We start from the raw sequence: 22,326 nt of genomic DNA on the forward strand, positions 1-22,326 counted from the left end.
GAATATATGGCCTGACTTCCCCAGCCAATTTTTGTCATTTTCATAGTTCAGGGCAGCTGCACCTGGATTTCTCCTCAGTGGTCCACTCAAGGACACCCACTCTCAGACTTCCAGCTCCCTACCTGTTGCCTTTTTGCATGAAGACCTATGTCTCTTTCCCGTCTGACCAGGGCATTTCCAGGCTGCACCGTTCCCTGCTTTTGGTGTGTTGTTCCCAGCTGAGACAGTCTGCTCAAGCACACCTACTTGCTTTCTCTTCAGAGACAGTTAACAGTGTGACTGCCCCGGTTATTGATACCACACAGCTCTTTTTATGCAAGCATATTTTCTTATTAGGGTAAAAGCACTACAGAGAAAGCATTAAAAACAATAAAAGAACCTAAATGTATGCTAATAAGCTAACCAGAGATCATCCCAACACTAAGATGGAGCAGTCCTGGCAGGAGTAGTCATTCAACACACCACCCAAGGAGTTTCCTTTGTGGTCACAAGTTCATCACAGCTTCAGCTCAGAAGAAATATTCAATATTATGTGGCCTCCGTAGGCCAAGTCCTTCCAAACCTTTAAGGACTGGGGCCTCCCATGGTACAGGGGTTCTATCCATCTGCTGCATCAGAAAGAAGGCCATAAGCCAGTATACTGGCTTGAACCAGTATATGTGCACCTCTCCAGGTGGATGATTTTAAAGGGTTGATAACTGGAGGAATTATATTAGCATATATCCCCTCCTCCTAGAAAAAACCCTTAATGTTAAAAGGTCCTTTGAAGAGCCTTACAATCCCAAAATAGTATGTAAATATTTGTGTTTTTAATACAATCAACTCCAAAAATGTTAAACTTCAGTAAGGTTTAATGTAATTCAGTAAAGTTTGTCCAGGACATTACAGAGTAGTGTCAATCTATCACAGTCATTTGACTAAATTTTTCTATCTATCGTTTCTTCTTTGAGCACCCCACTCTAGGGTTCCCATGCACCTCATGTGTGCCAGAGTGGAATCTTTTGAATAGTAGTGTCTGTTGGAGTTGCACATGTACAGCACATGTCCTCATATCTCTCATCTGAGGGTATAAAGGGAGGGGGGCTGCATCTGCCCTCAGTTCCCTCTTATTGCCCATGACAGCAAAACAGAACAAATGTCCAGGTCGCTACTACTCAGTGTTTGCTATAGTTTGATAGAACAGTCATCTACCTACCTTTTTAAAATGTTCCTGTTTCCCCTTAATTTATCAATTTGGGACCATTTAAAAAACAACAACCAACCCCCCCCCTACAGTTCCACTAGGAGCTTTGCACTACCATGTGCCTCATGGTAGACTCAAAACTTTAAGTCCTGTCTATACTGTGACTGCCTCATTCTGCTTATTGAGGGCCATAGCTGCTGCTTGTTTTGCCTTGAAGAGAACTATGTATTGGATCAGTGCTTTGTCTGCTGTTCATTCTCCTCACAGGCACATGTTTCAAGCTCTATACTATGGAGTGGTCAGTGAATTGTCATCTCATCCTGAGGAGACTCTGCTCCTAAGACTGATCAAGTACTGAAGAAATCTTGAGTGCCCCCACCAGATGGCCCACTATGCCAAGTCCTGTCACTGAGAAAAAACCCTGTCAAAGGACTCTGCATGGATGATCCCAGCACCAACAGTTCTGGGAATCAAATACCGGTGCTGAGGGACAAAGCTGGCTGGAGCACAGACAAAAGCATTGCTCTAGGCACTGGTCAGTGTACTCTCATAAGGAGAGTTTGAAAAAATGATGTGCCAGAGAGAAGTTCACTAAGCCCTCAGCCATCACAGGGGTTAGCAGCACAGGCTTGGTCACAAGCTCAACATGAACAAATACACCCAGTACCAACCTCAGTGGCAGCATCTACGCAGTCGGCAATGCAAATACCGATGTCAGCATTGTCTGCAGAGTCCTCTGCTCATATATGTTACAGTGCTGCAATGGACTCTACATCTTTACCAGAGTCTTCCTCGGCACAGAGACCATCACCACTACTGGCACATGATATCATCCTGGCACCAAGATCAGCTTACACCTCGGCACTGCTCTTTAACAAAATATACTCTTCATCCCCATCACTGGGCCATATCTTTTTGCCAGCATCAAGCATCAAACTATCTCCCTTTAATATTCAGGAAGAAGATCCTGTGTAATGGATTGAATGCTTACCCATTAGAGCCTTGTCACAATCCTGGCATGGATGGTAATGGGCTGGCCAACCCCAGTGAAGCCAGCTGTACCAGTATAACGTGCCATTTTAGTCCTACTGGACCTTTTGGGGACCACCTTCCCATGCCTCCAGGAGTCAATCTCCATCCCATCTCTCAAGAAAGCGGAAGAAATCCCATTCCCCATCAGCATTGCTGACCAGCTTGCCCACACTGGACTGAGACAATGAACATCAGACACTGGACAAAGTGGGATTAGCGGAACAGCAGCATTTTCCTTCACGTCCTCAGGAATCTTCATTGTTCCCATATAAAGTGAAGGCTACAGCTCCAGTACCAGCACCAGATGATTTTAAGACATTCTAGGAACTGCTAGCTATACTCAGAGGCCCTGGATATTCAGACTTCAGTCATTCAAATTCCTTAGCACTGGCCAGATTATCCCAGCCAATTAACAAGGGGATACTTGACCCTGCAAAGGCATTATGGCAAATACTGGTCACCATTCCTCCTACCACCAAAAGGATGGAGAAAAAGTATCAAGTGCCACAGAAGGGATCCAAGCACTTCTATGCTTACCCAGTCAGGATCATTAAAAGTGTCTGTGGTTCAGGAGAACTCCAAATCCACAAAGAGGACCACAAAAGAAACATCCTCTTCCTGCCACCTATGGAGGAAGACACTTCTCATAGACTCATCAACCACGGATTGGGAAACCCACCCGAACCTCTGGATACAAGGGATCTGGGGTCAAAAGGATATGACTCTCCACATAAATGTATTGAAGCTGTGATCAATCAGGCTATCCTGCATTCTGATCTCTTACAAAATTCCACAGTGCAAATTTTGATGGACAACGCGTCTGCAATATATTCCCCTGATTCCCAGGTGAATCTGTAAGATCAGCTGGGACAAAGGCAAAATAGTCCTAATAGCTCCATAGTGTTCAAGATAGTTCTGGCTAACAGATCTTCTCTGAATATCAATTACCTAGTTTTCCGGATCTGAGGTCAGATACTTTGTCTGGATCTGAAGTCACTGCATCCAATAGTTTGGATGTTGGCTGGTTAATACTGACAGACTGCTCCCTTCAGGTCCGAGAAATCCTCCTACAAAGCAGAAAACCTCTCAAAAGGAAAACCTATTCCTCTAAATGGAAAAGACTCTCAACAGAGGCAACCCAATGAAGTCTTGACCCAGTGGAGGCTCCCATACCAAAGATCCTGGACTACCTCCAGGATATAAAACAACTGGGTCTTTCATTCAGCGCCATCGAAGTTCATCTAGCAGCAATTTCATCATGTCTCTCACCTATCCAATACTGTTCAGTCTTTTCACATCCTACAATATATAGATTTCTGAAAGGGCTACGTTATGCTTACTCTCCCATCAAGGAACCTTCTCCTATATAGAATCTCACCATTGTCCTTGCAAACCTCTTGGAGCCCCCTTTTGAGCCGCTTGCGGAATGTGCTTACACCACTGTATCTTGCAGAATGTGCTTACACCACCACTTGAATTGGTCTTCCTAGTTGCCATATTTTCAGCCAGCAGGGTCAGCGAGCTGTAAATTCTTACTGTTGATATCCCTTAAACAACGTTTCACGAGGACAAAGTGGTGGTGAGGCCTCATCCAGAATTTAAACCTAAGATGATCTTGAAGTTTCACTTAAATCATTCTTCCCCAGGCTTCATTCTGGACCAGGAGAAAAACGTCTTCACATCTTAAGTGTTTCAAGATTTTTATTGTATTATCTTAACAGAACAAATTCCATTTGACTATCATCCTGTCTCTTTGTTGTTGTTTCTGGGCCTTCGAAGTATCAAACTATCTCCTTCCAGAGGATATAGATCATACATTGTATATTGCTCTGCTATCAAATGGCTGATGTACTGCCCCCAGAGAGGACTTGGGCTTGGTCCCTCTGGAAGCGATGCAGGTGCTGGGGCTGTTTCCATTGACTGTGAACCACTGTCCGCTGGTGCACTATGTTGTATTTCAGGCTCTGGCTGAGCCTCTTGGGTAGGGTTATCTGCTGCTTCTGCCAGTTCAGGCTCGCTAGTGCCCTCTGGCGTTGGAGTTGTAGACGGGTTTGCAAGCGCTAGACTCAGTGCTGGCAATGGTTCTGGTGCTGGTTGCGTTGCCAGTTCCGGTTCTGGGACTGGCTTTAGCTGGGTCCCTGGGATTGGATCCACTACGGCTGTTGCAGTCGTTGGCAGGGGATCCGGTTCCACCACCTTTGGCTGGGTCTCTGGTAACACAGATGGGGCCCTGGGGGACGGCTCAGGAACCGGGATGGGGGTGGAAGCTTGCTTAGCCTTGCTGCGGGTGACTATTCCCACCCTCTTGGCTAACTTCACATGGTTGGCCAAGTCTTCCCCCAGCAGCATGGGGATGGGATAATTGTCATAGACTGCAAAAGTCCACATTCCTGACCAGCCCTTGTACTGGACATGCAACTTGGCTGTAGGCAAGGTTACAGACTGTGACATGAAGGGTTAAATTGTCACTGGAGCCTCCGGGTTGATGAGTTTGGGGTCCACTAGGGATTGGTGGATAGTCGACACTTGTGCCCCAGTGTCCCTCCATGCGATAACCTTCTTTCTGCCCACTCTCAAGGTTTCCCTTTGCTCCGAGGGTATGAGAGAGGCATCTGGGCCCGGGGATCTTTGGTGTGATTGTGGTGTAATGAACTGTAATCGGTTGGGGTTCTTGGGGCAGTGGGCCTTTATATGTCCCAGTTCATTACATTTAAAACATCACCCTGCTAAGGTATCACCGGGGCGATGTTGGTTGGTGGAGACTGGTGTGGTGGGGTGAGAAGGCATCTGGGGTTTCCCTTGGAATGTAGGTGGGGCCTTGGGTTGTCCCCGGTGGTAAGGTTTTGTTTCAGCTTGCCCCTTCTGATATTCGCTCCAACTGCTACTAGTTTTTTTCTTTTCTGCCACCTCCACCCATGTGGCTCCAATCTCCCCTGCCTCGGTTACAGTTTTGGGCTTCCCATCTAGGATGTACCTTTCTATTTCCTCAGGAACACCCTCTAAAAACTGCTCCATTTGTATTAGGAAGGGCAACTCTTCCGTAGATTTAACATTTGCTCCTGATATCCAGGCATCCCAGTTTTTCCCAATGTGGTAGGCATGTTGGGTAAATGACACATCGGGTTTCCACCTTAAGGCTCTGAACCACTGACGGGCATGCTCAGGTGTTAGCCCCATTCTGATTCTGGACTTGTTTTTAAAAAGTTCATAACCGTTCATGTGTTCCTTAGGCATTTCAGCGGCCACCTCTGCTAAGGGTCCACTGAGCTGCGGCCTCAGCTCTACCATGTACTGGTCTGGAGTGATGCTGTACCCAAGGCAGGCCCTCTCAAAATTTTCTAAGAAGACTTCAGTATTATTGCCCGCCTTGTAGGTGGGGAATTTTCTGGGATGGGAAGTGGTACCTGGAGAGGGATTGCTAGGATTGGCTGATATATCCGGCCTAGCCTGTGCTAACTCCAGTTCATGCTTCCTCTCTCTTTCTCTCTCCTCCATCTCTTTTTCTTTTAATTGGAGCAATCTCTGATGTTTCCTTTCATTTTCTTCTGCTTCTAGTCTGGCCAGTTCTAGTTTGTTAGCTACGTCCCTGGTACTCGTTTTCCTGTTTCTTGTGCTAGGTCACACCCCCTCTGCAGTTCACTGAAACTGGGATGCACTCAGCTCAGGCTGCTCAGGTAACAGAGACTTTCTAACTAGCTATCCCCGAGAGAGAGAAAGAAGAAAAAAAAAACAAAACAAAAAACACCCCCAATTCAGCTTGTAAATTTCTTTTGCCAGCTGTTTGCTCACTGCTTGAATCCTTCTCTTAACAAAGACCCTTGTTAAAAAAACTTATCTCTCCTTGCCTGAAGGCAGAGGTGTTAAGATATGTATCTACCTTGAGCTCTGCTTTCTAAGCAGCTAGAAAGGAGAAAAAAAATCTTACTGGCTTTTGGTTTAAAATGATCCCACCACTCTGCCACCATGTCAAGGCTGCTTCCCCACTCTGAACTTTAGGGTACAAATGTGGGGGCCTGCATGAAACTTCTAAGCTTAACTACCAGCTTAGATCTGGTCCGCTGCCACAACTCCCAAAGTGCTAATTCCCTTCCCTGGGTAGCCTTGAGAGACTCTTCACCAATTCCCTGGTGGATCAAGATCCAACCCCCTTGGATCTAAAAACAAGGAGAAATCAATCAGGTTCTTAAAAAGAAGGCTTTTGATTAAAGAAAAAGGTAAAAATCATCTCTGTAAAATCAGGATGGAAACTAACTTTTCAGGGTAATCAGACTTAAAGAGCCCAGAGGAATCCCCTCTAGCCTTAGGTTCAAAGTTACAGCAAACAGAGATAAACACTCTAGCAAAAAGGTACATTTACAAGTTGAGAAAACAAAGATAAAAAAACTAACACGCCATGCCTGGCTGTTTACTTACAAGTTTGAAATATGAGAGACTTGTTCAGAAAGATTTGGAGAACCTGGATTGATGTCTGGTTCCTCTCAGTCCCAAGAACGAACAACCACCAAAACAAAGAGCACNTATAGTACTGTACACAGGAGGGTTGTTACCCTTCCCTTTATAGTTATGACAAGGACAAAAAAGACCAGATTTCATGGGGGGAGACCAGACTTCATGGTCCGTGACATGTTTTTCATGGCCGTGAATTTGATAGGGCCCTATTTATAGCCTTTCCATATGGCGGGAACTCCTTTGTTCTAAGCTAAGTTCCCAGCCCAGTTTGTGGAAAAATACAGGTACCAAAATGGGGTTTAGTTTCATGTGATTTGATCAAGTGCCCTGGCATGCTCCCAATGAGTCATACCAGCCATTGTCCATAGGCTGTCTGAAGCATTTTCCAGAAAGGCTCACCAGGTGGGGGATAAGCTTCTAAGGCCTACTGTTTCCCTTAATGGCCCATTACCTTGCATAGGCCCTTCACAGTCAGCTGTCTAGACTGGAAGCATCTTGCCTAGTGCGTAACATCCAGGTGTAACCATTTTTGAAATACAGATACATAGTCAATATTCATAACTTCAGATACAAAAATGATACCTGCATACAAATACAAATCATAACTTTTCCATAGACACCACATGGCATATCTTGTACTAGATGCATCATAATTATGTCATAATCATATCATAAGCATACTGCTATGATGAATATGGCGTGCAGTGTCACAGAGATAATAGACGTTCCTCCATGGTCCTTCTGTGTAGTTCAAATGGGAGATTTAACCCCATTACTTTGCACAGCTGCTTTTGGGCTGGTGTAAAGAGCAGTTATCCATTGAAGGAACTGGGGGCCAATGTCCATATGGGACAGGACTCAAAATGGAAAGTTTCACTCTAATATATCGCACTATAGCTGAGGATATAAAAAGGTATACAACATTTGGTAGATCTTGTACTATTCTGTATATGTCAGACTGTCCGGGAAAGCCAGTATACCAGTATACTTTTACAGCATAGTATAACATAGAAAGTATGACATAGAAAAGTAGTGAAAACATGCTGACATATATAGAAGTTTGGAATTCAGTTACAAATCCTTTTGAATGGTTACATTACTATCAGTGATGCTTCATTAATATATCTAATTGCAATCACAATAATATGTCGTAAGGGGACATATTTCTATCTGAGAGTTATGTACCTACTACCATAGTTAGAAGTAATAGCTAACCAGATAGCTTTATATTTTTAAAGGGTTTTTTAAAAATCCGAACATGTCATTTAAAGGGTGCTCTGTAAGAAATCAGAATTTTTTGAAAATTTTCAACTCTGAAAAATTAAAGTTGTAGGCTTTTAAATAAAGTTAAATATTTAGCACCTAGAAATACCGATTAAATCACGTTTTGGAAAAAAATATTTTTCAGTTTACTTGGACTTGCCTAGTTAGGAATATATTGTGATTTTGTGATTTACAAACAAATTCTGTACTCAGATTTTCACTCATAAAGGAAATATTTTAACACTATTGTAAAGTACATCCACTGTTTGGAGAAAGGTAATATCTGAACTTTATTAAGATAGTTGGAGGATAGGCCCTATGAAAACCTGGATATTTTTCTCCATGACAGTTAAAAAAACAACCATGAAATATAGAATATAAATCAGTGTGTTTCTTTAAAGAAATAGCTTGTAAGAGTGCTACCACAGTAATTGCTTAGAGGTGTCTCCAAAGGAAAATTTTTCTGCTGAATGTATAATACGTTCAGACTATCAAAATTAGTAAAATGCATACAGTATTGAGAAGATATTCTATGAAAAATCAGGTGTTATAGTTTGAGTATACGTACAAGAATAAAAAAATATGGCCAAATCCTACACATGTAGGATTGTAGAAAAATATAATATATTGAGAAAATAGTATGTGTTTATGTAATTAAACCCTGTAGTATTTGCACCAGGGGCAGAATTAAGGATGTATGTTCAATCTTAACTCTGGCACTTCTTGAGTTTCGATGCTTGAATTGTTCTTTTAATAGTTGTGATTGCTAGAATTTGAACCACAAATGAAATAATAGTTTTATCCTAGGATGTAAGCTTGGATGGTCCCTGTCGCAGTTTTGAAGTAAACTGCATTTCTGCCCCCTCCATGATATTCTGGCTCCCTCTTAGGTCTCAGGACTGCAGCTTGCACCTCTCTATGGTCTGTGGCCCTCTCTCGACAGACACGAGATTTAGATTTGCAGTCCCCCTGCAATTCATTGTGTTTATCCTAGTGCAGTGGTCACGAACCAGTCGATCGCGATTGATTAGTCAATCCTAGAGGATCTCCCAATTGATCGCGATCTCTGGTGGTGCAGCGGGGCTGCTGCTAAGGCAGGCTGCCTGCCTGCCTGCCCTGGCCCCACGCCGCTCCCAGAAGTGGCTAGCTTGGCCCTGGGGGGGGCAGGGATCTCCCTCCGCGTGCTGCTCCTGGCTGCAAGCACCACCTCTGTAGCTCCCACTGGCCAGGAATGGGGAGTTGTGGGTAATGGGAGCTGCAGGGGCAGTGCTTGTAGAGAGGGGCAGTGAGTGGAGCCACATGCCCCCCACGCCTCCCAGGGGCGGCAGGGGCATGTTGGCCCCTTACAGGAGTGGTGTGGGGCTAGGGTAGGCAGGGAGCCTGCCTTAGCGGCAGCCAAGCTGCACCACAGACCAGGAGCTGCCGGAGGTAAGTGCTGCCTGGCGGTAGGCCATTCCCCAACCCCTAGCTCTGACCCCCCTCCCAGAGTCAGCACCCCATACCCCCTCCTGCATCCCAAACCCCAGCCTTGAGCCTCCTTCCGGAGTCAGTACCCCGGTAGATCCTGGGTTGCCTTTAAATTCAGAAAGTGATCTTGGGCGTAAAAAATTTGGAGAACACTGTCCTAGTGGGTCTGACCTTAGTTCACCACCTGTAGTTCACTCACCCTTAAGGGATAATGGCAGGGTTACCAGTGACCAGCCAGCTTTCACGGAGCATAGTATGTTTGTTTCAAGACAAAACATTACGAAAGAAACACAGCATAAGCCAATAGACAATCTATGCAACATGCTAAGCTTGCCAGGTGTCATCAATCTGCAACATGGAGACCCTGATAGGTTGCCAAAGTCCTTCAAATCCTTCCAACAAGGTTTTGCCTTCTTAGTGATAGTTTCATGTCAGTTGGAGGATCAGAGAGGATCACTGACTGAGTTCAGTCTTTCCACTTTATACCAAAAGTCCCCGTTCTTTGTCTGCTGGGCCTCTTGAACCCAGTCTGAACTAGTATGTGCAGTTCTTCTCTGGAGTTGTTTGCCTGTCTTGGAAACTCCCACCCTGCTCTGTGGAGTTAAAATACCATCATTTATGAATAATCTCAGTGTGTGTAATTTTTGGCACATATCTTTTGAAGTTTCTGTGCTTCCAAGGTCTCACATCTGTCAGTCTCTGTTTAATTGCAATTTAATGTTAAGATAATAGAGTAGAGAGGGAGCAATGTTGTCATCTTAAAGAGCAGATCTTCTGTATTGGCAATTTCCTGATCAAATATTTCATACAGAGGCTATAGCTTGTTCCTTGGTTATCCAGCATTTTTCTGACTGCAGCGTAGGTCAAGACATTTAGCAACATAAGAGTATTATTACACTGGGGAATCAAGAATGTTGCCTGACTTGTAAAGAGAGAATTTTTAGTTTAAATTATATTATTTTTGCATGTTCAAACTGATATTACAGAGGAAAATGGATCTAACTTTTTAGAATTGAAGTTAAATTAAGCCTAACAGAATGTAATTTTCATGTTCCAGGGATGGTAACAGTTTTCTCTAACCGTCTGGGATGGCACAACATGGAACAGTTGCTCTCCCAGTTCCAGAGTCGCCTCACCTTTGGTGTCCAGAGGGAGCTGTGTGACCTGGTTCGGGTATCTCTGCTGAATGCGCAGTATGCCAGAGCTCTTTATAATGCTGGCTTCATCACAGTGGCTGATCTTGCTAAAGGAAATACTGCTGAAGTGGAAACTGCCCTGAAGAATGCTGTACCATTCAAAAGGTGAGAAATCAACAAGTTGTCAACCTGGACACCTTTTTGAGTGCATTCCTTTCCACTATAAATGGAGTTAAGTTATTCAGTCTTGACTATATAGTTCCAAGAGTACTTCTAATGAATTAGAGCAGGGGTTGGCAACCTTTCAGAAGTGGTGTGCCATGTCTTCATTTATTCACTCTAATTTAAGGTTTCTCATGCCAGTCATACATTTTAACGTTTTTATAAGGTCTCTTTCTATAAGTCTACAATATATAACTAAACTGTTGTTGTATGTAAAGTAAATAGGGTTTTTAAAATGTTTAAGAAGCTTCATTTAAAATGAAATTAAAATGCAGAGTCCCCCCGGACCAGTGGCCAGGACCCGGGCAGTGTGAGTGCCACTGAAAATCAGCTCGCGTGCCGCCTTTGGCACGTGTGCCATAGGTTGCCTACCCCTGAATTAAAGCATGTGGTGGTTATAGGATAAGTTTGGGAGGCCTGGGTTCTGTTCCTTCCTTTTCTGTTGACCCACTGTATAGCCTTGGGAAAGTCACTTTACCTCTCCGAGTATGTCTACACTGCAATAAAATATCTGGGGCCGGCCTGTATCAGCTGGCTTGGGCTGTGGAGCTATAAAATTGCAGTGTAGATTTCCGGGCACGGGCTGAGTCTGGGCTCTGGGACGCTCCCCACTTTTGGGGTTCCAGAGCCCAGGCTCCAGTCAGAGCCCAAATGTCTACACCGCAATTTTATAGCCCCACAGCTTAAGTCGCGCAAGCCTTATTCAGCTGAGCCAGGCCGGTCACGGGTGTTTTATTGCAGTGTTGACTTACCCTCAGTGTCTGTTTCACCTCCTGTTGAACAGGGATGATACTTCTCTACTCATCAGGAGTGTTCTAATTAATTAATCCACGTTGTAACATAGTCAGATCCTCTACTAGTGTTATGTTAGAGAAAACTACTAGTACAGAGTACTATTGTAAGGATTTAATTGGACAACTGTAAGTTTGTGAGCTGGTTTGTCAGCAAAAGGAATGCCAGCTAGAAACTTGTAAATTCAATTTTGCATACCCGGTAAGAGCCATATTAATTATGGAGGTGTCTGTACATTTCTTATTTAAATGCAAGTTGTCACTTGAAGAGGCTGCTAATTATTTTACTGGTGTAATTCCACCATGCTTTGTGGGGGTTTTGTGAAGTTTGTGCTTGAGGTACCTTTTTAAACTAAATCATTGTCCAAGCTAACACTGTAATAAAGCAAAAGTTTGTCCATTCAAAAAGTAACACACATGGCATGTCTACACAGGTGAACTAAGTTAAATCCCCGCAGAGAGCCTGTTCTCACACTCAAAACTGATATAGTTGTTAGGTGTTTCATTATAACGTGAACATGGTTTCTTCTTTGGGTGATTGCTCATATCGATTCCAGTTAGTTGTGTGTTCACAGTCATCGGAAAGTTTTTCCCATAGCAGCACCCGTCGGGTCGGCTGTGGAGCCCCCTGGAGTGGTGCCTTCATGGCACTCAATATATGACCCCACCAACCTGGCGCCTCCTCAGTTCCTTCTTACTGCCAGGGATGGTCATTGGAACTGCGGTTACCTGCTTAGCAAGCTCTCCTCGTTTTCCCTAGCTTTCAGTTTAGTTTAGTTCAGTTATTCCTAGCCTCGTTAAGTTTAGTTTTAGTGTTTTCGGTTACAGCAGATAGTTGTTGGGAGTGGGTGATCTTCCCCTTCACCCTGACCGTGTTCTCCTTTGGGACCCGGGGTATGCCTAAGTCCCAAGGGTTCAAACCCTGCAAGTCCTGCAATAAGCTCATGCCAACGGGCGACCCCCCCCCTCCATGACGCTTGCTTAGTGTCTGGGGGAAGCACGCCAAGCGGACAAGTGCAGGATTTGTAAAGAGTTTTGCCCCAGAACAAAAAAGGAGGGAGACTTTTGCCTCAAGCAGCTCCTTATGGAGGCAGCAATTAGACTGCAACCTACATCAGCGCGACAAGACCCAGCACCGAGCTCATCGGTGCGCAGTGCCCTGGCGGCAGTGGTAGAAGCGGCACCACGGAAGGACTCTGGGAGAGACCCGTGGCGTTCCCATTCCCTGATGCAGAAGCAGCACCGGAAGCAGGGGAGGAATAGATCTCCGACTCGGAGACCCTCCTCTTTGGATCTGGCCAATAGGGTGTGTGCCAGAAAAGAGCACCCAGGGCCAAAGACTTTGGAGCTGGCACCGTTGACTTTGGCCTCACAAGGGGGGATCATCGAGTCCGGTGCCATTGGACTCCCCGAGCCAGGTCAATGAGGAGGTGGAATTGCCATCCACCTCGGACACCTTTGAGGCCGCGAGGGACCTCATCGCCATGATGGCACCGCGGTCCCAGGTCCTTCAAGTCAAGCCTCCGGTACTGCAATGTGTGGCACCGTCTCGAGGCAAACTGGCGATGCTCTGTTCTTCAGCACTGCTGCTCGGAGTCCTGGCACTGGTTGCACTTGCGGCAACGCTCCAGGTTGTGCCAGCCCTCCCAATCGTGACGCTGATCCTCACACCGATGCCGATCCTGGCACCGGTCATCCCAGCACCAGTCCACGTCCCCACACAGACTCCGATCGTGGCGCCGCTCTCCAGTCTCGCAGCGCCACTTGGCGCCGCCCTGGCCATCACAGTCCTGGTCCCCGTCTTTGGACTCAGAACCAGGGTCTAGATACTCAGAGCGGGGCCGGCACCGGTCAGGCTGTGGAAGGCCTGAGGTGGGGGCAGGACCATGGCCTGCGCAGTGGCCATTTTGGATGCCATGGGCATACCACCAGGCCCAGGGCACCCAATCCAAAGGTTCCTGTCTGGTGACCTCTGAACCACGGGTGCCAGAGGCATCAGCCAGTCGCCCCACCCCTGGGATGCTAAGGAGGTTCTGGTCGCACTACCTCCCCTGGAACTAACCCCAGTTCCTGAGCCTGATCCAGGTGTGGTTGGCCCCGACAGAGAGGCAGGACAGGAGGCCCGTGGAGACCAGAGGTACAGGAGGACCCTGTTCCCCCATTAGCCTCCTTGTTATCCTCCCTGGATGAGGTGGTTGCAAGCACCTCTGTCTCTGGACCGCCCCCCTGTAGACAGCCATGGCCACCAGGACCTCCTTCACAGGGTGGCATGAAATATGGGCTTGCAGGCCAAGGAGGTGGTGGAGTTAGAGGACCCAATGGTTGACATCCTGGCCCAGGAAGGCCCATTGAGGGTGGCTCAACCCCTCATCAAGACCATACAGGCCAATGCTAAGACTTGGAGGAGAGGAAGGTGATCAGGAACAGTCAACATGGATTCACCAAGGGCAAATCATGCCTGACCAATCTGATTGCCTTCTGTGATGAAATAACTGGCTCTGTGGATATGGGGAAAGCAGTGGATGTGATATATCTTGACTTTAGCAAAGCTTTCGATACGGTCTCCCACAGTATTCTTGCCAGCAAGTTAAAGAAGTATAAAGCTGGCTAGATTGTCGGGCTCAATGGGTAGTGATCAACGGCTCGATGTCTAGTTGGCAGCCGATATCAAGCGGAGTGCCCCAGGGGTTGGTCCTGAGGCCGGTTTTGTTCAACATCTTTATTAATGATCTGGATGATGGGATTAATTGTACCCACAGCAAGTTCGCAGCTGACACTAAGCTGTGGGGAGAGGTAGGGATAGGGTCCAGAGTGACCTAGATAAATTGGAGGATCAGGCCAAAAGAAATCTGATGAGGTTCAACAAGGACAAGTGCAGAGCCCTGCACTTAGGAAGGAAGAATCCCATGCACCGCTACAGGCTGGGGACCGACTGGCTAAGCAGCAGTTCTGCAGAAAAGGACCTGGGGATTACAGTGGACGAGAAGCTGGATATGAGTCAGCAGTGTGCCCTTGTTGCCAAGAAGGCCAATGGCATATTGGGCTGTATTAGTAGGAGCATTGCCAGCAGATCGAGGGAAGTGATTATTCCCCTTTATTCGGCATTGATGAGGCCACACCTGGATTACTGCATCCAGTTTTGGCCCCCCCACTACAGAAGGGATGTGGACAAATTGGAGAGAGTCCAGCGGAAGGCAACAAAAATGATCAGGGGGCTGGGGCACCCTTATGAGGAGAGGCTGAGGGAACTGGGGTTATTTAGTCTGCAGAAGGGAAGACTGAGTGGGATTTGATAGCCTTCAACTACCTGAAGGGGGATTCCAAAGAGGATGGAGCTGGGCTGTTCTCAGTGGTGGCAGATGACAGAACAAGAAGCAATGGTCTCAAGTTGCAGTGGGGGAGGTTTAGGTTGAATATTAGGAAAAACTTCTTCACTGGGAGGGTGGTAAAGCACTGGAATGGGTTACCTAGGAAGGTGGTGGAATCTCCATCCTTAGATGTTTTTAAGGCCTGGCATGACAAAGCCCTGGTTGGGATGATTTAGTTGGTGCTGGTCCTGCTTTGAGTAGGGGGTTGGACTAGATGACCCTAATATTCTATGATTCTAAGACCATTTGGCAGACCCTGGCCTCCATCCCTCCCACCGAGAAGGGTGTGGAGAGGAACTATTTCATCCCATCTAAGGGGTACGAATACCTCTTCACACACCCACAGCCTTACTCATTGGTGGTGGCTGCAGTAAATGAAAAGGAGAAGCAGGGACAACAAGCCCTAGCATCCAAGTCCAAGGATACCAAGTGCTAGATTTATTGGGGCACAAAATGTATTCCACGGGGGGAGTTGCAACTCAGGATTGCCAACCAGCAGGCAATTCTGAGTAGATACAGCTTCAACTCCTGGAACTCGATGCTCAAGTTTAAGGAGCTGGTGCCAACAGAGTCCAGGAAGGAGTTTGAAGTGATAGTGGAGGAGGGCAAGGCAGTGGCACGGACCTTTTTACTGGCCTCACTGGATGCTGTGGACTCAGCGGCATTCACCTTGTTCTCTGGTATCGCCATGAGGCGTAGCTCATGGCTGCAGGCCTCGGGACTCCTGTCTGAGATTCAACAAACCATGCAGGACCTGCCTTTTGATGGGGCCTGGTCTGTTTGCAGAGCAGATTGACTCTAGGCTGCATAGCCTTAAGGACTCCAGGGCTACCATGAAATCCTTGGGTATGCACACCCTGGCAGTCCAACATAAACATTTCAAGCCTGTCACTGCATGGGATCTTAACCTGGTCCTCTCTAGGCTAATATGAACCGCTGGCGACTTGCTCCCTTTTTTGTCTGTCATGGAAGGTAGCCTTTCTTGTCGCCATTACTTCAGCAAGGAGGGTATCTGAGTTAAAGGTCCTTACCTCAGGCCCACCTCATACGGTTTTCCACAGGGATAAGGTGCAACTCTGACCTCACCCAGCCTTTCTTCCTAAGGTTGTGTCACGCTTCCACACTAGTCAGGACATTTTCCTGCCTGTTTTTTATCCTAAGCCTCATGCCAGTAGCCGTGAGCAGAGGCTGCACTCCCTGGATGTTCCGCAACCACTAGCCTTTTACATTGAGCGCACTAAGCCATTCAGAAAGTCGAACAGTTGTTCATAGCTGTGGCAGACCAGATGAAAGGACTCCCGGTCTCATCTCAAAGAATATCTTCCTGGATCATGTCATGCATCCACACGTGCTATGAGCTGGCCAAAATACCAGCCCCGTCTCTTACAGCACACTCCACAAGGGCTCAGGCCTCATCTGCTCCATTTCTGGCCCAGGTCCCGATACAAGAAATCTGCAGGGCAGCAACTTGGTCCTCAGTACATATGTTCACCTCTCATTATGCCATCATCTGGCATGCCAGAGATGATGCAGCTTTCGGCAGAGCGGTGCTACAGTCAGCGTTTCCTTAACTCCAACCCCACCACCTAGGTGAGGATTGGGAGTCACCTAATTGGAATCGATATGAGCAATTACTTGAAGAAAAAATGGTTTCTCACCTTTTCGTAACTGTTGTTCTTCAAGATGTGTTGCTCATATCCATTCCAATTCCCCTCTGTCGGAGTAGCCAGCAAGAAGGAACTGAGGAGGCGCCAGGTCAGCAGGGTCATATATTGAGCGCCATGAAGGTGCCACTCCAGGGGGATTCACAGCCGACCCAAGGGGTGCTGCTAGGGGGAAAACTTTCTGATGACTGTGCACGTGGCATGCATACCCCCAATTGGAATGGATATGAGCAACACATCTTGAAGAATAACAGTTACCAGAAGATGAGTAACCGTTTTTTACCCGCAGTTTCTCTAAACTTTGTATGGACTACATCAAAGGAAAATTATATTGGTGGCCTTGATCCACTGCCTAGTAAACAGCTGTCCCTATGAGAAAATCCTAATTGTTCACCTTGGGATCCTTTGTGCATAGCACTCGTTTAAATTAATGGGCATTCCCCACATGATGGGCTTTCAGGACTGTGCTAATTGTGAGCTGACGTAGTAGAACAACAGTTAAGTCTAGAATTACTTGCTGTTACATAGGTTGCTCCAAGTTTTTGTCACACCGAGGGAGAAGGGAGGGCAAACTTGCATGGGGGCACACCTGCATGGGGGCACTGCGCTGCAGCCTTAGCATGGTTACTCTTATACCTTCTACTAGCACTACGTTCACTTTAAAACAAACAAACAAAAAAACAACAAAAACAAAAAACAGCAACAATCAAATACTCATTTCCTAGAAGGTGCAGCCTGTGTGGTCCAGAAACATGTTTTTCCGTAATCGTTCATTGAAACTACTATCCTAATTGAAGATAAGAGCACAGTAGTATGGTGCTTGCTTTGACTGTTTGTTATTGTCAGTATGAGTGTTTCTAAACAATTTTCTATCTAATTTCAAGTTGTTTTCCTTCCGTTAGCATTCGTAGGGCAGTGGATGAAGATGAAGAGGCAGCTGAGGAGCGTCGGAATACCCACTGTATCTGGATGGTGGGAATGAAAGGCTTAACCGAAAGTGAAGCAGCATCCCTTATTGTGGAGGAAGCTAGAATACTCCTACAACAGGACTTGGCTATGATGGGAGTGCAGTGGAGCCCAGATTCTTTTCTTGAGTCTGATACATCTTCCATGACCAGCAGTGAATCAGAGCTGGAGGACAGAAAATGTAAACTGAATGGGGAATGTTCACTAGGGATTTTAAAAGTATTCAGCAATGAAGGGTACAGAATTCTACCTGATAAAGGCACCAATTTTCAAGCTGGGAATTCATCAAATATTAAAAAGGGAAATAAAAGGCTGTTAAGTGGAAGTATGTCAAACCCCAGACCCCAAAATGAATTGCAGGAAGATCACACCCAGACAAAGGAGAGAAATGGTGATGTCATTGTATACAGCGCTAGAAAGCGGCCAAATTTGGGCAAAGGTAAAGAAAACAGGGAAGTTACTTTTCTGACCAAAAGTGAGGCAGGCTCTGGGGAAACAACTCAAGAATTCCCTACTGAAAAGGGGAAAAGACCAACTTTGACCTTCACTTCACGGAAAACTTCTAAGGCATCTGGGTACAGGAGGATTATGGACACTAGTTTCAGACAAACTGAGGGCAAAAGCACTGTTTCAAAACAGCATCAGTTGCTGCTTGATGAGTCAAGGATGCACACAACAGACATAAATGGGCCCTCTGTATCCAGTTGTAGCAAGTCTAAAGCTAAGTCTTTTTCAGATCGAAAGAACAAGGAATTTGGAGAAAACGAATCATCTGCTCACAAACTCTTCACTGTCAAAGGCTCAGAGTCTTTTCAGGTGGACGAAATGCAACCAGAGAGCAAAGATATAATGGAGGAATTACTTACAGAGCCTTCCACTACTAATAAAACCAATCCTAAAGAAACAGTGAATCCCCTGGAAGCTAGGGATACTGTAGTGAGTGATGCTCCACCCAAGAATATGGAGATAGATGATATTATGCGAGACCTGGGAATTTCTAGCAGGTCAGCGAAAAATGAATACATGGGTGTTAAACAGGGCAAAATCCAACCAGTTACAAACTGTGCTGAAAAGATTCCTGCCAAACAACAAATGGTTCTAGGCACAGATCTTTGTAATGATGGAGTCAGCAGTTCTGCAAACATGCACGTGAGCACTAGTGCTAGCAAACAGAAAACTGATGAAAATAAATCCTTTCATTTTCAAATTCAAAATGATGGCAAAACATGTACTGAAAAGCCCAATGGAATATTGTTACAAACTGGAGGCGTGGGTAAAGCAGATAATCAGCCTGAGGATTTTCTGAAAGACTCCACAGTAAAATCCAGAGCTGTTTGTGTTGCAAAAGATATTAAAAATGGTTATTCTCCTGATCTGTATTCAGTTTCCAAAGAATTTGAAGACAGCTTCCAGTTGGATACACAGACTGATAGGATATTACAACAGCAGGTGGCAGCTGAAATTGCAAGACAGCAGGGAGAAAAAGATACAGAGCGGGCAGAGATACCTGTGCAGAAAATCTCCATGAAACTACACTGTGCCAGCACTTCACAAAATGAAGATGTTGCAAATGAAAAGCTAGCTGCAGCACTTAGAAAAGTGGTCTGTTCAAATCTTGGGACAAGAAATACCACGAAAGAAAACACAGATTTACATTGCACTAATGCTTTGGGTTCTGGAAGCCCTAATTTACAGCCTGCAATGAAATGCACAGAATCTGCATTTTGCTTTAAAGGAAATGATTTTTCTTTCACTGACTCACAACTATGTAGCTTTTTACAAGGTTATCAGACCCAAAATTCAGTGAAGGAAAGTGCTTCTCAAGGTCTTCAGAAGGCAGTCTCTCCCGCCAATGCCCAGTGCCCTAACACTGTGCTTGTACAAGTTGAGTGCCATCCCCCTCCTGAAACTAGTCTGAATATGAGTGACAGTTTATTGTTTGATGATAGCTTCAGTTATGTCAATGGCCCTCCAGATATGCACACAGATGAGGCTGAAGGGACAGAATCTGGGGAACAGAAGGTTGTGACTCCTCCCTCTAAAGCCACTTCCAGCTCTCTTGCTGATATTTTGCATCAGCAGAACCTGGATCCCATTCAGGATATATTAACTGTCAATGTAAACTGGAATGAGCATCAGCATCCAGCACAGTGTAATGATGTGTCTGTTATATTCTCTGATATAGATTCTTTGCAGATAGCTGAAGCTTTAGGTAATGTAGACTTGTCTCCTTGTCAAGGAGACAGTCTGTCTGCAGCTCTTGTTAAGCTAGGGTTAAGAAAACCAAGGCGTGAGGAAGATGATCCTAGACCAGAGGGGACAAGCCTGGATCAAGGTGCAAGTCCCCAGAATGCCCAACAAGCTGTGGAAAAGAATACCAATCCAGTGGTATGGTCTGATCATTCATTTGACATAAGCCCAGGGTTGCAAGATATTTTAGACAGATGGCCTAGTCCTTCAGATAATAAACCTGTTGTTTTAAGTCCAAGAGTCTCCTCCTCAAAAGGAAAGTTGGTAATCTCAAATAGTAAACAAGAGCCAGGTGCAATTTCTGAATTCAGCTATTGTCAGAGAGAGTCATTATCCACTTGCCAGGGTTTAAAGAACTATTTCAAAGTTAGAGAGAGCAATAAGGGAACCCTGGATGTTCAGAAACCAGCTTATAACCCTCTGCTGCTCAAGGGAAGCAACAGAATATTTGACCCCCAGCCGGATATCAGAAAAGGACTTATTCCTCCAACGCCTCCTAAGGAACCTGTTCCAAAAAAGTTTTGGCACGTCTTCTCTAACGTTTGGAAAAAACAAAAATGTCAGCCACATAGATGAAGTACCACCTTTTCAGCCACTGCAGAATGGCAAACCTAGTTCAGACCACCATATAGAAACACTGCCATTTAAGCCTGGTAATGGAGAAACATGTGAGGCTTTGCTTGAGACTAACCCCGTAAAAGACAATTCTATTATAGACCAAGGCTTTTCATTGCAATTATCTCAACATGTTTTGCCACTTATTTCATGCAGTGCTGAAAGCTTCACTATTATTGATGTGGCAAGTGACAAAGCTCTCTTCCAGACCTTCATCAGAGAATGGAGGAACAATAGCAGATTTGCCATCTCGGTGGCTTGTGAAAGAACAAAATGTCTCTTGTCCCCCAAGTCAACTATAGGTGGCAGATTCAAACAAGGTCAGTTCCTCTTTCACATTTCTACCTTGTTAAATTGTGAACCATACTCTGTTTAGCCTGAGGAGTTAATGGGAATGACTATAAATGTATTCCTTGGGTTTATCTAAAGAGGGTAAATTGAGTACTGAGATTCAGTATAGAAGGAAGGAGTTGGGTTTCAGGAGGGAAGGATGAATAGCACTAGGTGAATCATTTAAAGGGTGGATCTGGGAAGATGAAGGTTACTGGAGTGTGGGATGGCCCCAGCCTTATTAAAAGGCTACCAGCATTACCACCCAGCAGTGGACATTAAGTACTTTCTTCCTGTATTTATTTGCAGACTCTTGTTCACATGAACACTCACACTCGGACTAATTAGTGCATAGATCAAATATGAAAGTATCACATCCCTCATTTTAAAATGGAATGGTGGTGTTGTCTCCTGGTGATACAGGGGAAGATACATAAATGGCTTTCATCTTGGCACTGAATTCAGAAACAAACATAAGCAACTTATTCATGGCCTCTGCTAGCCAGGCAGTATTCCTTACAGATATTGTGGGCTGATCTGAGGCTAAATACTTTCCAATTTACAAAAAGTTAATTTGGGTAGATTTAGTTGTTTAGCTATGAAATTCAATCAAGTCCTCAACCCCTCAGATCATTGCTGTACTCATGCACTTTTTCATGTGTAGTATTCATATACTGCAACTCTCCTAAGGGGCCGATGCAGTGGAAAGAAGGCAGCCATTCAGGAGCAATTGGGAGGCTGATTCAAGCAGAGTTTCCTTAGAGGGAGAAGGATAACTGCTTTCGCCTTTTTCCAAACCGCTCCCCCCATCTTTTAAGAAGTGTGAGCAAGCAGCAGCTTCCCTCCACCTGTCTCAGGGGAGGAGATGGAAACATCATCAGCAGCTTGTCTCTGAAGCTCTCTGTGCCTGATTGCAAAAATCCCCACATGTACTGTTGTGTTTTTAATTTTACTCCCTATTCCTATCTTATAAACACACACCCCACATAAAAACAAAAAACCAGGGAGTTAAACACTGGACGATTTGCCTGAACATAGGAACGAAACCAAAAAAATTGTCTCAGCAACAAGAATGTAATAAATAATTTTGACTAAAAATGAGATGTGCCCCAATGCAGGGTGAGGGAATACCATTATACCCCAAATGTTGGGTATGTTATGAGGCAGAAAGCCAAATCTCTTTAAGGAATCCTAAGTGGTTGTTTGTGTTTGGCACCTTGCTATTCTAAAGTCGCTAGTTAAAAAGAACCGGGGGCACAGGGGAGGAAGAGTGAGTCTGATACATATAAGAGAATTAAAGCATTTGTTCAGTTTTAAGAATTCCAGGCTGTGTTGGGTTGTTTCATTATTAGATTTTTCAGTTGAACAAACTGCTGTATTTATGGATGCTGTTTTAGAATTATAACTTTTAAAAAATGTTTATTTAGTAAGATCTCCCCAGCGGATCCAGGTTAAAGATGATGGGTTTCCTATCAAAGGCTGTGAAGACATCTTGGTAGTTGGATTGTCTGTATGCTGGGGTGGCAAGGATGCCTACTATGTCTCATTGCAGCAGAAACAAGACGACCAGACTGGTAAGTGAGGATTGCC

At 45.3% G+C, this 22,326-nt stretch overlaps 1 protein-coding gene across 1 annotated transcript in view; it reads left to right on the forward strand.

Moving 5' to 3' along the window:
* Nucleotides 1-22,326, forward strand: part of POLQ (DNA polymerase theta) — a 138,089-nt gene that overhangs the window by 68,202 nt on the left and 47,561 nt on the right. Inside the window, 4 exon segments of the mRNA XM_034788349.1 lie at nucleotides 10,452-10,695; nucleotides 17,478-20,304; nucleotides 20,306-20,726; nucleotides 22,164-22,310. Coding sequence (XP_034644240.1) covers nucleotides 10,452-10,695; nucleotides 17,478-20,304; nucleotides 20,306-20,726; nucleotides 22,164-22,310 — 3,639 coding nt within the window.

Source organism: Trachemys scripta, chromosome 1 (genome assembly GCF_013100865.1).
Source record: "Trachemys scripta elegans isolate TJP31775 chromosome 1, CAS_Tse_1.0, whole genome shotgun sequence".
NCBI lineage: Eukaryota > Metazoa > Chordata > Testudines > Emydidae > Trachemys > Trachemys scripta.